Consider the following 16,766-nt stretch of genomic DNA (forward strand, 5'->3'; position numbering starts at 1 on the left):
CGTAGGGTTATTTACGCTATGTAACTGACTACTTATTTAATTGAGCTATTTCATGAGGAACGAGTATTATGGGATTGCTACGGGATGAGCTACATTTATTGATTTTAAAAAGAGACATAAAACACGATGCATGGACTGCAATAGCCGTGGAAGTGAAAATAGATACAGAAACTGTAGCTACAACTAATGGAAGTATGTACACCTATAACTCAAGCCAACAAAAGAAAAGCAGTAGATACGAAATCTGAAGAAGCATACGCGGTAATGAAACAACTATCAAGTGACATGAAAAAGCGAGATGACTTTGATATACACTCCCGGCCAAAAAATCGGGACACTTTAAAAATCGGTCTTTCTTGATGTCTCGTATCCCCTACACCTGTTGTCCGATTTTAGTGATTTTTTTAATATGTTGTAGCCGTATTCTCTAAGAATATGGATGAAGTAAGTAATAATGTTGCTGAACAGGTAAATGTCATTGTATACCGGGTGTAACAATAATACTGTGTTTTTTACTGAAAGTTCGTAACACTCTGTGGAATATTCTAACATTTAAAAAATAATATTGAAATTAGAACTCAATTGTAGCCTTAGCCTTTCTTAACATTCTGCTTTTTGACTCATTCACTTATGTTGGATAATGAAAAAGTTAGGTACTTTGACAACTAGCCAGGTTCTTCATCAATACAGGGTGCTTCTAAATAAGTGCGACAAACTTTAAGGGGTAATTCTGCATGAAAAAATAATGACTGTTTGATTTATAGTCTGCAAATATTTCGTTCCGAAATACCGGAAGTTGAATTTTTTCTTCCACACTGACGATTTATTTACTGCTCTAAAGCCGGTTGAGATATGCAAATGAAATACATTTTTTGACATACAATTATGTATTGTATATTCACAATTGGCGTAGCCGGGTCATATTAGCTGGTCATATTATCTGTATGCACGCCAATGGCGAATATAAAATTTTTAGTTGTATGTCAAAAAATGTGAAATAACTACCTCTTAAAACCTACCAAATTTCATTTGCATATCTCAACCAGTTTTAGAGCAATAAATAAATCGTCAGTTTGTAAGAAAAAATTCAACATCCCGTATCTCGGAAACACAGCATTTGCGGACATATGTTAATAAGGCAAACTGTCATTATTTTTTATGCAGAATTAACCCTTAATGTTTGTCGTACTTGTTCAGAAATACATTGTATTGATAAAGAACATGGCTAGTTGTCAAAGTACCTAACTTTTTGATTATCCAACATAAGTAAATGAGTCAAAAAGCAGAATGTTAAGAAAGGCTAAGGCTACAATTGAGTTCTAATTTCAATATTTTTTTAATGCTAGTATATTTCATAGGGTGTTACGAACTTTCAGGAAAAAACACAATATTATTGTTACACCCGGTATAAAATGACATTTACCTGTTCAGAAACACTATTACTACATTTATATTCTTAGAGAATAAGGCTATAACATATTAAAAAAATTACTAAAATCAAACAATAGGTTTAGGAGATTCAAGACATCAAAAATGACCCATTTTTAGGTGTACCGATTTTTTTTTGGCCAGGAGTGTATATGGTGAATATGTAGTAACCACCTTGCGGAACCTTAAACAGAAAATCGATACAAATCAACGACAAATTTGACATTAATAATATTCTCTACAGAGCAGAACGTTTAGACATAGAACCTGTAACAATAACTTCATTGGCTACACAGATGCAGACTGCTTCACCAGCTACTCCAACAGGCACTCAATCATACAGTGCATCTTAGACTTGTGTAGTTCATGAACGAACTAGTTCAAAGATCCGGCTCCGATACGTGAACTATATGAACTAGTTCGCCAGATCTGGCTTAAACCGTTCACTCGCTCAGTGAGTCGATTACTTCTTGGAGCTTCGCGTTTCGTTCGTTCATCGGTCATCGGTCAGGAGCGGTTCAGTTCGAATCTTCGGAGTGGATGAGTTGAGTCGCGACGAACGAAATACGTGAGCTTAGGAGCTGAGCGGGTAGGAAGGAAGAGCCGGAAGAGCGTTAACGAAAGAAATGATTTTGCTATGATGAGATGAACTAATATTGACCATAGATAAGGGGGTGGGGTGATATTGACTTAGTGAACGATCAGTTGGCGTGGGTGAGGGCTGAATCTGTTGCGAAATCATTTAGTTGATCTTTTTAATTCCAAGTTTGTGGTGCCTTTATTTTCATATTATAATTTAGTTTACCTTCGGTGAGCTGATAACTGGTGATATATTTATGTAAGTAAAAATTATTTTTGTGTATAATTGAATCGGTCATTTCGAAAATAACACATGTCACAATATGTACATTTTTCAGGAAACGTAAAATCTTTCCCTTAGTTAGGTATTTTGAGGTAATACTTTTACACTTAAAAGTATTATGAGTTATGCTGGGGGCGTTATTAGACGTTACTGTGGCCCCAGCATTATAAAAGCATGTTTCTGAAAAACCAAAAAAGACTAAATTATTGTTATTTAGTTTTTTTGATAGTAAGTTTTAAATTTTGCGAAGTTATGTTGTTTCCGAAATAAATCATAATTTTTAATATTGATATGGATAACGACATAATATATGTTGTTTTCGAACTGACCGAAAAACATACCGACCTGCTCTACAATATTTTAAACAGTAACTTACGTTGTTTTCGCGCGGAATGGTTGATTCCAATCTTGAAATCATCATGGCGTCGAAAAGTCATTTTATCTCAAATATGGACTTTTCACGGTACACGTACAGACGGTATGCCGATTTTGGCGCCGAATTCCGACCGTTTCGCGCACGACGGCAGCTTCGAGGAACCCACACACTTGCCACTTGACTTGCAGAGATACATTCAGTACCGGCGCTAGGGTATAAGGCGCCTGCCTTCAAAACACTACATAGGCGCCCTTTGGTTTTTCTAATTAGTATTTTGTATAGCACTAGCAGAAGAAAAGCTCAGTTTGGCGCCCCCCAAACAGGGGCGCCCGCCAGCAGTGCATCCCTTACAAGCCCGTTATCGCCGGCCCTGCATTTTTACATGCATTTGTGAAATTCTGTACGTGTACCGTGGGACTTATGTTAATGTTGTTTTCAAAATGACAGATTCAATTGTAAGAAATTAATTGAATCTTTTTTATTTATAGATTCAAAAAAATACTATGAGTTCGAAAAGAAAGCACAGTGCTCTTTGGGACTATTTTACGGAGCAGGGAGATAAAAGAGCCAAATGCAATTACTGCTCTCAGTCAATTAGCATTGCTAATGGTTCAAATGGAAACTTAAGTCGCCATATGAAAAGCAAACATCCCCCTTGTCTTAACATCAGTGGAACCATCTAAATCTGAACTGACACCTGAAATCCAAGTAAAGAATAGTGAAGATGTTTCTGACCACACATCACCTTCCTCAAGTACCATAGCAAGATCTCAAACCAGAATAACAAATTTTGTTCGAAAGCCTCCATCAATCCATAAAACAGAACAAATCGATAAACAAGTTATCAAAATGATCGCTAAAGGACATCATGCATTAAGAATGGTCGAAGAAACAGAATTTAAAGAGCTAATTAAAATGGTATCTCATTGTCCAAATTATCAATTACCGTCTAGGAAAAAATTATCTGAAAATTTGCTTGTAAAAACCCACCAGCAAATAGCCGAAGAATTACAAATAAAAATAAATAACGCACAAGCCGTGTGCCTTACTACTGATGCATGGACATCCCGTGCTAATGAAAGTTACATTGCTGTAACAGCTCATATTGATGAACACTCAAAGCTTTGTTCTTCTACGTTAGGCTGCATCCAATATAATGAAAGGCATAGTGCTGAAAACATGTTTAATTTCCTCAAAAACATAATGAAAGAATGGCAAATTTCTCATAAAATAGCTGCTGTTGTAAGTGATAATGCGCCAAATATATTATTAACTGTTAAAATGGGCAATTGGACATCGGTTGGGTGCTTTGCACATTCATTAAATTTGGTTGTTCAGAAATCAAAACGGACAATATTAGATACTCTTGCAAAGGTGAAATCCATTGTAGAGTATTTTAAAAGAAGCACTCAGGGACTACGTAAGTTACAAGATGCCCAAAGACAAATGAAGTTACCACTTCTAAAATTGAAGCAAGAGGTTTCAACTCGTTGGAATTCTTCATTTGAAATGTTAGATCGCATACTTAAAATAAAAGATGCTATTATCACAACTACAGCCCTTTTGCGGAACGACCTTTCCATGCAACAGGACGATTGGGACATTATAGAAGAGGTAATACCGCTTCTGCAGCCATTTTATGAAGTAACAACAGAACTTTGTTCCGAAAAAAATGTAACACTATCAAAAGTTATTGTTTTTTGTAAAATTATTAATAAATTTTTAGCAAAAACTTCTTCAGACAATCCAAAAGTAGACGCATTATTAGATGTTTTAAAAGAGGAAATGAGAAGTCGATTTCAAAATATAGAAAATAATGAAGTATATGCAGAGTGTACTATTTTGGATCCAAGGTTTAGAAATCGAGGTTTTACAAATGTCGAATCTTATGAGAAGGCATTACAGGGACTTCGAAATAAACTAGCTGTTGTATCATTGCCGGAAGTCAATCAAGAAAATGATCCAAACATTACAAACATAAATGTTACAGTAAGTGAAGACAGAAGCCAGCAGAAAAGCATTTGGGATGACTATGATGAAGAAACAATAAAAATCATTAGACCAGAAAATAAACAAATGGCTGGCATTATAGAGTTGGACAAATATTTAACCGAGGACTATCTAGATAGAAAGAATGATCCACTAGAATGGTGGGATCAGAGAAAAAAGATTTATCCAAATTTATATTCTTTAATTTTAAATCGATTTTGTGTCGTCGCAACTTCTGTGCCGTGTGAACGCATTTTTTCTGGCACAGGTCAAATATTAAATGACCGTAGAACTCTTTTAAAGTCTGCTAAAGTGTCGAAATTAATATTCTTACATACAAATATGTAAATAAATATCTTTTATAATGTAATAATTTTAGCTACTTTTTTACAAATAGTGTTAGAGTAGGTACTGGTTTTGTTTTTTAAATAAATACAATTTAATTTGTCCCTTATTCTCTTATTTATGAATTTTGACCACATCCTTAAAAAATAATAAATTTTGTAATAAAATATTTGTACTGTTAATATAAATTAATATCGGTGTTATTAATAATAAACTTATTCAGATACGATAAAACAATCTTACGTTTTGCTCATGTATAAATAAAGCTCTCGTGCAACTCTTTGTACTAATGAACTAGTGAACTAAAAGAGCGACCTAGTTCACTTGTCACATTTGAACTAAACTGAGCGCTCTTTATGATGAACTATTATGCCCAAGCCTAGTGCATCTGAGCCTTTCCATTTCGTCCACTACACCTATATCCGCTGCTTCTCCAGCTGCACCAATTCAAACAGACACTGACACTCAATAATGAACAGGAGCAGAAGATAATACTGAGGAATTAAATTTTACAGAAATGTTACTTCCTCTCTGAAACAATGAATAAAAAGTTTAATAAATATACTTAGGTACTTTGATTCTGTCTCTTAAACAGTCCATGAGAGAGTCACAAACTTCTGGCACAATATTCGAAATACTTTCTTAGAAAATTTAAATAAATAGCTTAAATTTTTGGTAGGAATCTCCACTTGCTAAGAGTCTTATCGTAACTGCTAATCTTTCTCTTACTGGAATTTCATCTCGAAATGTTGTGTCTCTCCTGCCTTATGGCCAATTTCATTTATAAGAAATTCAAAATCAGAACTTTTCATTCTTAAGAAATTTATAAAACTGCTATCACATTTAATGTCTCCTGTCGATGAATCTATATCACCTCTTTCCAGATCAGCTAAAAGAACTGTACCACTAACTCGAGTAGTTGCTAATGAAGGCCGCACCCAAAATCTTCGTTTAACACGCCAGCGTCGCCTCCACAATATTACACAAGCTGCTGCTGCTATGACGACATCATCTATTATATGACGCAATTTTATATACTGTCTAACCTACCAGCTATCCAACTAAAATGCTGCAAAAGTTATGCGCACTTTGTTGTTTTATTTTTTGTTATAGTCCAGGAACCGAAGCTTTTCACCTCGCAATTTTTACAGAATGGATCAATTTGCTTGAAAAATTGAGAATAAGTAGTGGATAGTCCAAGGATCAAAATATATATGATGCCAAAAGGCGCTTTTACCATGGGGGTGGTTGCCACCCCATCTCGGGGGTGGAAATTTTTTATTATATTTTGACCACAAAAGTTGATAAAAACATTCATTTTAAACAAAAAATGTTCTATACATTTTTTTCATAAAATTAATAGTTTTCGATTTATTCGCTGTCGAAAGTGTTAGTTTTATATCGAAAAAATCAATGTTTTTCGATATTATACTCATTTATGTTTTACTCAATTTTTGCCGTAGAAAAATTTTTTTTCAAACCAATTTCTTGTAAATTAAATAACCTACAATTTCACATTAAAAATTTTTTCGTATCTCTGATGCTAATCTTTTACTCTGGGCTAATTAGCAAAATACAAGGAAAAGTTATTTACCAGCAATTTTATTGCTGGAATCGAATCTTATGATTGTATATATTAATAATATAGATATGCAAAGTCCGCAGATAGTGTGCTACTTTTTTTATAAACAAAATGGCGCCCGAAAATCGTGTTTTTTTCAATTTTTGCTCTATAACTCTAAAGATTTTAACTTTAGACCAAAAACACTCAAATAAAAATTCACCGCAATTAAATTATGCATAGAGAAGTGTTTTTTTCGATTTACTTCGACGAAAACTTTCCCCGGAAAAAGCGGGTTTTTCCAACAAAATCTTTAATTTTCAACTAAACTTTTAGATAAGTAGTTGTCAATCAATAATTAAATAACATGGTAACGTAAAAGCCCTTTCCGTATATATTATAATTCCAGAAGCCGATGGAAATTGAATGAACGGTTTAGCAACAATTAAAATGTTAATTAAAAATTTACGGTCGCTATAATAACGACAATAATTATGATGCATAAGAATAACTATGATTTTTTCATAAAAGGACACTATACCTATCTAATGTACTTTACAGAATTGAAATTGAACTATTTAAGCGGCCTCAGGAATATTTTAAAATTATAAACAATTTTTTGGTTTATAAACGGGGTTATATTCCGGGAAATATTAAACTAAATTAAATTGTGAAAACAGTATTTAAAAGGCAGTGACAGGACGCTTCTTTTAAAAGAAAAGACGTTTAATTATGACGAGTGGTTCCTGAGATACAACCGGTCAAAGTTGACCGTAATTTACGGCAAAGATATAAACAATAGGATCATAATTTTCAAACCATCACCTTTTTATTTTTGTCCTCTTTCTCCACACCAATTTTCATATCTTTAAAATCCTCATAACATATATTATTATGATAGAAACTATCGATAATACGTGTGAAAATTGCCAAAAATAGCAAAATTCGAATCAAAAATTAGGTTGAAGAAAATGTAACCCTCAAAGTTCAAAATCGGTATACGTTAACAAAATGCATTTTCTCGGCTTCCCATGGAGCAATTTCCTTCATTCTTTTTTTGTTCCCTAATAACTCGAGTAGAGCCATCGAACTAACGCATTATTAAATGTCAAACTTGCTTTTGTTTTGTTATAATAGATTAATTTATTTGTAAGAACAGAAAATTACATATTTTTTCCAGTTGTAGACTTTTTTTTAGATAAACTTACTACAAGTGTACCTTTTAAAGTTAAAAACATAAATATTCTCATTTGAAAGCTGTATAATTATTTAAACAATTTTTATTTAAACAAATTAAAATATTGTGTTATAATAAATAAATTAATTTATTATAACAAAAGAAAAGCAAGTTTGACATTTAATAATGCGTTAATTCGATGGGTCTACTCGAGTTACTTGGGATCAAAAAAAGAATGAAGGAAATTGCTCCATGGGAAGCCGAGAAAATGCATTTTTTTAACATATACCGATTTTGAACTCTGAGGGTTACATTTTCTCCAACCTAATTTTTGATTGGAATTTTGCTATTTTTGGCAATTTTCACACGTAGTATCGATAGTTTTTATTATAATAATATATGTTATGAGGATTTTAAAGATATGAAAATTGGTTTGGAGAAAGAGGACAAAAATAAAAAGGTGATGGTTTGAAAATTATGATCCTATTGTTTATATCTTTGCCGTAAATTTCGGTCAACTTTGACCGGTTGTATCTCAGGAACTACTCGTCATAATTAAACGTTTTTTCTTTCAAAAGAAGCATCCTGCCGCTGTCTTTCGAATACCGTTTTCACGATTTAATTTAGTTTAATATTTCCTGAGATATTCTATTTGTTTATAAGCCAAAAAATTGTTTATAATTTTAAAATATTCCTGAGGCTGCTTAAATAATGCAATTTCAATTCTGTAAAGTACATTAGATAGGTATGTGTCTTTTTATGAAAAAATCATAGTTATTCTTATGCATCATAATTATTGTCGTTGTTATAGCGACCGTAAATTTTTAATTAACATTTCAATTGTTGCTAAACCGTTCATTCAATTTCCATCGGCTTCTGGAATTATAATATATACGGAAAGGGCTTTTACGTTACCAAGTTATTTAATTATTGATTAACAACTACTTATCTAAAAGTTTAGTTGAAAATTAAAGATTTTGTTGGAAAACCCGCTTTTTCCGGGGAAAGTTTTCGTCGAAGTAAACCGGAAAAACACGTCCCTATGCAGAATTTAATTGCGGTGAATTTTTATTTGGGTGTTTTTGGTCTAAAGTTAAAATCTTTGGAGTTATAGAGCAAAAATTGAAAAAAACACGATTTTCGGGCGCCATTTTGTTTATAAAAAAAGTAGCACACTATCTGCGGACTTTGCATATCTATATTATTAATATATACAATCATAAGATTCGATTCCAGCAATAAAATTGCTGGTAAATAACTTTTCCCAAAAATGGCCTATTCTCCGATAATCAGCCCAGACTATTTCTATTCTGAAGAAAATGGCATTTTTTTACCAAACTACAAAAATTCGTTATTCGCTTTTAACATCAGTTATTTAAAAACTAATCATTCTAAGCCAGTCAAACTTCTGGAATCTATTAATAATACATAAATTAAGAAGAATGAGTAAGGCCAATGACTAAAAACACCGCTAACTTACATTATTATACTTTCAATTGGATTTCTTTTTTTTTTCAAAAAAATATATTGATTTTTTAACCGTAACTTTTTTATTTTTTATCCTAGAAAGTTTGTTAAAAAAGAATTTTGTAGGTTTTTATAAGATATATAAGGCTATTCCCACATAACAATGATGTTCGCATCATGTTCTAAGCATATCCTACCAACATTCGTCGAAGTATATCCTTTTTAGTATATGCGTAGTACAAGCATAGCATGTACCATAAAAAACATTCTAAATTTCATGTTCTTTGCATGTGCTTCGAAGAATATTCTTGCACCGAATATACTGAGCACATTCGTGTACGTAGTATCTCGGAATGTTCGTAAAAGTTTATTCTTAGAATATACCTTAATCGAATATTCTTAGTATATGCAAAAGTATATGCTTAACACATACTTGTATATACTTTTAAAATATCTTAAAAAGAATATACTGTATGTACCTACAGGAAGAAGAATAATGTTAGCCTATAGATTATCAACTTCGCGTTAAGAATAATTAATAAAATTTAGGTATTTTGGTACGTATACTACTGAACTATCTAATTCATCATTTTTTAAACCGTTTTAATTGTATGGTAAAAAAGTTTAAAACTTCCCAAGTAGCAATTTTTCGACGCATTGGTCGTCAGTACAAACAAATGCACTGTATACAACGTTGCCTGAGAGCATTTTCAGTTGTTTCGGCCAACGTCCCCTATCCCGACTGACATTACGATGTTACAACCTTTAGTTATACGGGCAACTAATTTATTACCATTGTGTCACAATGATTGTGACAACTACATAATATCACATAGTTCAGTGTGGTTCAGTTTTTTCAACAATCACAACGAGTTAAAAATGTTATAATGCTAAACTAATTTACGCCCTGGCCGACTCTGTAGTTGTAGTTGAGTAGTTAGTTATCTGTCACGTCACGACCCTTGTGTTGTTCTAGAGGTGTGACACGTTTGCGGCAACTAGGAGAAAAAGAATTTACTTTATAACCTTATTTTTTCTTATTATTATATATTTTATTTTGATGGAAATTTTCGATTTATTTAACAACCTGTTTATTTGTTTTTTTAATAGCTGGTTTCCATTCCATTGTTTTATCAGTAGATTTGAGATTTGATAATCTTTGTATCAGCTTTCGCAGACAGGGTTGCCAGGTCAGTTTTTACTCTTTCAGTAGTTTTGTTTTCACAAAATCAGTAGATTCTTGTTAGGCCATGTAAATATACAGTAATACAGTGATATGCACATCCGTCCTAAATGTCCCAAGAGGAATTCCACAAAATTGGAAACCTAATTATTCCAAACCACCAACTGGTAATTACCATTTTTTAGCTAAAATCTACTAAATCAAAAACTAAAATATACTTAAGGATTTTTGGGATATATTTGGGATTTTTTATAATAAAAACAACAGCTAACTTAAGGGGATAGGCGCAAAATATCGTCTGTTAAAATGTTCAATGTATTTTAAATGTTTTCATTTTTTGCGAATCCTTAGAAAACTAATAAGTATTTTTGAAAAATTTAAACGCACAAAGAAAGATTACGTTATTACCGAGGACCGAAAGTCCCTGAAAACTTCTATAATGTTTATTTTAATAAGTTACAGGGGTGAAAAAAAGAAAAAATTTAGTGTGACTTTTAATTCCAAATATCTCGTTCAACAGAAACGTTTTGGTTTTTCTAAATAATGCAGTCTTTCATTCTGCGTTTAAATTTTTCAAAAATACTTATTATAGTTTCCTCATGATTCGAAAAAAATGGATCAAATTCTGTTGAAATATACCAAAAATCTACTAAAAAATATTGCCTACTAATGGTTTGTTTTTAACCAAGAGGAGTCATTCAAATTTACCGCGCTGTAATGCTTGTTTGTAATTGGTCCAACTGCAGGCAAGTTTACTCCACTCTTATAAAATTTTGACACTAATGACATTTATCAAATTTTGACCCTAGTGGAATTTCATAGGTTAGTTAAGATATACAAGCGATTTTTTGTGTTATCTGTGTTATTCCTTTAATTTTTAGATTGTTAGTCTGCTTTTATATAAAAAGCAGTCGTTTTTAGAACTCTTTAGCGACGTATTAATATAATATAATATTCATGGATTACCGTTGAGGGCCGACATGATCAACCAAAAAAGAAGATGTATTTGGTTATTATTCTAGTGACTTTCTTAGGCGTGAATCTGCCTTTTAAGTTTATTCCTCCTGGTTAAAAAATAAACTATAGAATTTTTTAAAAAAATATCAAAAATCTACCAAAAAAGTAGAAATCTACTAAATGTGGCAACGCTGTTAATGAGAATGATACACTTTTGACACTGGTCACATGACCTCTGTCACCCAATAAGAGGGTGCGTTCTAAAATGGTTTTGATAGTCGGCGCAGCCGGGTTTGGTTGGCGATTGGACTTCTAAGTTGTCTTATCCATCTAAGGTTGGTGATAAGGTATTTTTTTAGTAATATTGGTAATATTGTTTAATGCGCCACTTTGGTTTTACTTGAGATTTTTGGGATGTAAAGAAAATGAAAACACAGAATATAAAAAATGCAGGCATTTTCTGATATCTTTAAAAGCACCATAAATACATTAAATTTATACAGAACATCTTTAACATAAATTTTGACTTTTATATTAAAATTTGATTTTTTAAATTTGCATATTTTTTGTCAAAAATGTCATAAAAAAAAGGAGCGCGTGTGTTTTTTAAAGGTGAAATATCCATATTTGACGGTAATCTGAGATGCGTTTATAAATTTCACATCAGGTAATAAGTCTTCTATGTATTTATATAAATTTAAATACCGAATACGATATCAAAACAGTTTACTTTTTGGTTTTCGCATTCACCATATAGGTGTTAAAAATATAGGTAAAAAAACATAACTAGTCTGACTCCTTGAGCAACCATTGCACGCGCAGGTGCTTTTTATAGTCGCTTCAGTTGTCTTATGCAACGCGTACGAAACGATGTTGCTTAAACAGGAGGTTGCCTAGGCAACGTTAAGACAACTCAAAAATCGTCCACCAAATCAGTGCAGAATAGGGTCGTCTTCTAGGCAATAACAACGTTGTAAGAAAACGTTGCCACGCGGTAGATAACGTTGTCGCGTCGACAAATTGCTACTTGGGTTATTAATTCTATTGAAGACAAATGAGAAATTCTCGTTTCGTTTTCAGTTGAAATGAATACACCATTTTGATTTGAGTTTATACCATAAAAATATTTTTACCTATAATTTTCGGGAATCCAGAAACGGCCATTCATTGTCATTCTGACCCTTGCATTGCATATTTTATACCTGCACAATGGAAGGGGGTAGGTAACAAAAAGGCAAAATATGAAAATAGTTTCCAGTACAGTTAAGGCATTTATGTCTACGCTGTGAGGACGAAGCGACTGTATTTCTAGCTACATAGGACTAAAACATTTTAAGAACATAAAAAGCAGCTTGAAAATAATAAATTCATATTGGTACTTCAATATTTCCTAAATACCTAGTAAGTAAAAGTATGTATAATGTATATAGATACGTATAAATTTTAGTAATTTACATACATATTATATTATATATTTGGCTATTATATAATTATATAAGCAGCATTTTTATTTTGATGTGCACATAATAACTAAATATATTACTTATATTTTATATATAGGCTACTTACCCATATAATATTTATTATACATAGGTACCTATATAACTAACTGAAGTTTATATATTTTATACTTACTTTTTACGTAATATTGTAGAATGTAATAATACATTCTCATATGCAATTAGAATATGTAAATATAATATATTAGTAGAACCTAGGATGAGATTGGGTGATGTTGAAAACATACTTCTGAGAAATATAGCGCATCCTTGGAATATTCTTCCCATATACTAAAAATATGTGCGATAGTTGATAGTACATTCTAAGTATATACATAGAAGGTATATATATAGCCACTTCCTTGGAATATTCTTCCCATATACTAAAAATATGTGCCCTAGTACATTCTAAGTATGTAACTAGAAGGTATATAGCATTTCCTTGGAATATTCTTCCCATATACTAAAAATATGTGCGATAGTAGGGGAAAGGTAGGTAAAGTGGAATAATTACCGATTCAAGCTTGTATCCCGGTAGAAGTATTCGTCTTAAAAGTTTGAGTTTATGGAAGAAGCCACTTACGTTATAGCCCTACGTAGTACTGTTAAGAAATTAAACTAATACATCACCACTTCGGAGAAAAACGTCAAAAGTAAAAGTGGTGTAATATTCCACTTTACCCGCCATATTGGAGGTAAAGCGGAATACAAAAACTTAAAATGAATTAATATTATTTATTCAACTAAGCATATAAACAGAGCTCAGGAACATTGAAAAACCCTCGTCTTAACTGTTTTGGTTCATTAATAATCATTTTAATGTCCTTAATGTTGTAATCTAATACATCATCTTTATTAGGCCATTTGAAATATTTTTGCGTCCTTTCCATACACTTTACAGACGCTGATTCACCTGATTTTGAAATTACTAAACCGGGAAATGTTTGTCCGTTGTACTCTACAGCTACATATATCCCTTCCTTAATATCTTCTGTTTTTATGGTAGGAATTTGAACTGGTAGGTCCAACTCTGAACCGCTGTCGTCGGTGTCACTATAAATGCTGATGTTTGCATCATCTTCTTCTTCGCTGTCGCTTTGAAATAGTTGCTTCGTAACTTTCTTGGTTGGATTTTTTGGGGTCGGAGCCTTCAAATTCTTTAACTCTTCAATAAAAGGGGTAGAAGTTGCTACTACAGTTTTTCCTGATCGAGCCCTTTTCTTCGTTGGATTTTCGATATTTGAAGCGACCCGTGGGATAGGTAAAATATCCGCAGGACTAACAATAGTCTTATGGAGGAGAATGTCATTTGACACTGGAGTGGACGCTGATGGCAGGTTAGATGTAGCGAGTAGAGGCCCAGGACGATCAGTTGTATCTGCAGCCACGAAAACGTTTGGATCAGGTCTCTCAAACGGCCAAATACCCGTCTTCTTAAATCCTGAGATAGCTGTTGCCATACTAGCTGCCTTCAAGTAAGCTTCTCCGAAGAGGGGACCGACATCATGAATCGTCACAACTTTCCCCGGGTGGGTTCGCAGCCAAACTCGCACTGCCTGTTCATAGAAGGTCGACATGGGATACATAAATGATACGTCCAGTGGCTGAAGTCGATGTGTGCAATGTGGTGCGTAGCACCAGGATGTCTACAAAGTTTTTCTTAGCAAGCTCTAAGACTTCAATGTTTTTTATGTGGGTTGAATGGCCATCTAAAATTAGTAAAACCCTGTCCTCGGAGGTAGGCTTCGCAAATTTAATAAAATGGTGAAACCAAGCCGTAAAGATTTCGGTCTGCATCCATCCAGAAGCATGCGTGAAAATTTTGGTATTCAGAGGAACTCCAATGTCGAATGTCAAGTGATGTCTCACCCGTGGAAAAATAAGAGCAGGAGGGATGTATTCCCTGTTTAATATATATAGCTGTGTAACAGCGTAGCAAGGGGCTGCGTGCTAGACATGACATGGCTAACTTCAAGCCAGTCAACATGGTTGTCACTTGTATGATTTATTGTATGTAAGATGTTTAGTAAGTTTTATAAAAATATATAAGTTTACTCAATACTATGATTGTTTGACTTATAACCCATTAAATAAAGTAGTTTAAACATGGCGCAGTCAAACAGCTAGTTGGGTTACAGTTTACAGTCGAAAAGCTAAATTTATAGCAACTTGTACACGAGGTACCATACATAACCTACAATGGCAGTGATGGGAATAAATGTAAAATTACCACCAGATTTTGACCTGCAGGATCAAAATGCTGCAAGCGAATGGAAGTTCTGGAAGACTAGTTTCGAAGATTATTTACTAGCAGCGGGACAAGACCAGTCAGCAGATAAAATGAAAATGTCAATTTTAAGAAATATAATTGGGGCTGAGTCTGCCAAAATTATGTCCACATTCGAGATCCCAGAAGCCGAAAATAACAAGTATGACTTGATGATATCACTAATCGATAAGTATGTTAATCCAAGGATGAATGAATCATTTGAAAGATACAATTTTATCATGAGGGTCCAGAAAGAAGGAGAGTCGTTTGAGCAGTTTCTTACTAGTTGTAGACATTTGATTCGAACATGTAATTATAATGAAATTGATCCAGAACAAACAGCCGAAGATAAAGCTCTGAGAGACAAAATATTAATGGGCATCAGAGATCCAGTTACTAGAGAAGCTCTATTGAGAGTGGACAAACTTACCCTACAAAAAGCCATCGAATTTTGTAGAACTAGTGAACAAAGTAAGAACCAAAATTTGAAATTTCATACCGAAAGAAAAGATGTAGACATAGGAGAAGTTCGTAAAGATAGGTACCAGGGCCATAGAAATTATAATAACTCTAGAAGTAAAGCGAATACCAATGAAAAATTCAAGTGTAAAAGATGTCAATCAACTCATGGGGCCAGAGAATGTCCAGCGTATGGAAAGAAATGTAAGAAATGTGGGCTTTTAAACCATTTTGCAAAGTCGTGTAGAGTGAAGAATATTGATGTCATAGATGAAGATAGCAGTGATGGATCAGCTGATAGTTTTGTAGGAAATGTCAATAAAGTATACCAAAATGTAAGTAGTCAAAATATTTGGGATGAAATTATAGAAATTGAAAACAAGAGAATTAAAGTAAAACTTGACACAGGTGCAGATGTAAGTATAATTCCATTAAAAATTTTTAAGAAAATTGATAAACAATTTAAAATTAGGGATAATCATTATGTACTGAAAGGGTTTGAGGGTACTCAGGCTAAAACAATGGGTGTCGTAAATTTATTTTGTAAACATAAAAATAAGTATGTTTACGAGGATTTTACAATTATTAATGGGGCAACTCGAGTTCTTTTAAGTGGTAAATTATGTATTGATTTGGGGTTAGTTAAACGAATCAACAATATTGAGAGTTGTGGTACTTTAGAATTAGCAGAAAGGGATAAATTTATAAACCTTAACCCTGAAGTTTTTAGAGGTCATGGTAAATTTTGTGGTAAACATAGGATCACTACAGTAGACAATTTTGAGCCAGTAAGTTACCCACCTGTAAATGTACCTGTCGCAATTAGAGATAATTTAAAAAATGAATTAGATAGGTTGACAAAAAGAGGGGCAATTGTCAAAGTTAACGAAATTGACCCCAGAGCAAGCATAAACCGCATTGTTATTGTGGAAAAGCAAAATGGTAAATTACGTTTATGCTTAGACCCATTAGATCTAAACAAACAAATAGTCCGCAAACCAAGAGTAGTACATAAATTGGAAGATGTTTGTGCACAAATGATAGGTAAAAAGATATTTTCTGTATTTGATCTCTCTGAAGGGTATCATCATTTAGAACTTGACGAGACATCATCATGGAAATGCTGTTTTGCAACTTCTTATGGAATTTTCAGATATAAAGTATTGCCATATGGATTATCAAATTCCCAAGATC

The 16,766-nt window shown here is 33.0% G+C and overlaps 3 protein-coding genes across 3 annotated transcripts in view; 1 reads left to right on the top strand and 2 right to left on the bottom strand.

Moving 5' to 3' along the window:
• Window positions 1–16,766, bottom strand: part of LOC126886473 (uncharacterized protein K02A2.6-like) — a 373,574-nt gene that overhangs the window by 164,269 nt on the left and 192,539 nt on the right. The gene's annotated exons all lie outside the window — the stretch shown is intronic.
• Window positions 1–16,766, bottom strand: part of LOC126886470 (uncharacterized protein K02A2.6-like) — a 372,383-nt gene that overhangs the window by 161,834 nt on the left and 193,783 nt on the right. The window lies entirely within an intron of this gene.
• Window positions 3,516–5,003, top strand: LOC126886108 (zinc finger BED domain-containing protein 4-like). Its single transcript, XM_050652952.1, has 2 exons — window positions 3,516–4,326; window positions 4,393–5,003. Exons 1-2 carry the CDS (start codon window positions 3,516–3,518, stop codon window positions 5,001–5,003), a joined length of 1,422 nt encoding a protein of 473 aa, XP_050508909.1.

This window comes from Diabrotica virgifera, chromosome 6 (assembly GCF_917563875.1).
Source record: "Diabrotica virgifera virgifera chromosome 6, PGI_DIABVI_V3a".
NCBI classification, from domain to species: Eukaryota; Metazoa; Arthropoda; class Insecta; order Coleoptera; family Chrysomelidae; genus Diabrotica; species Diabrotica virgifera.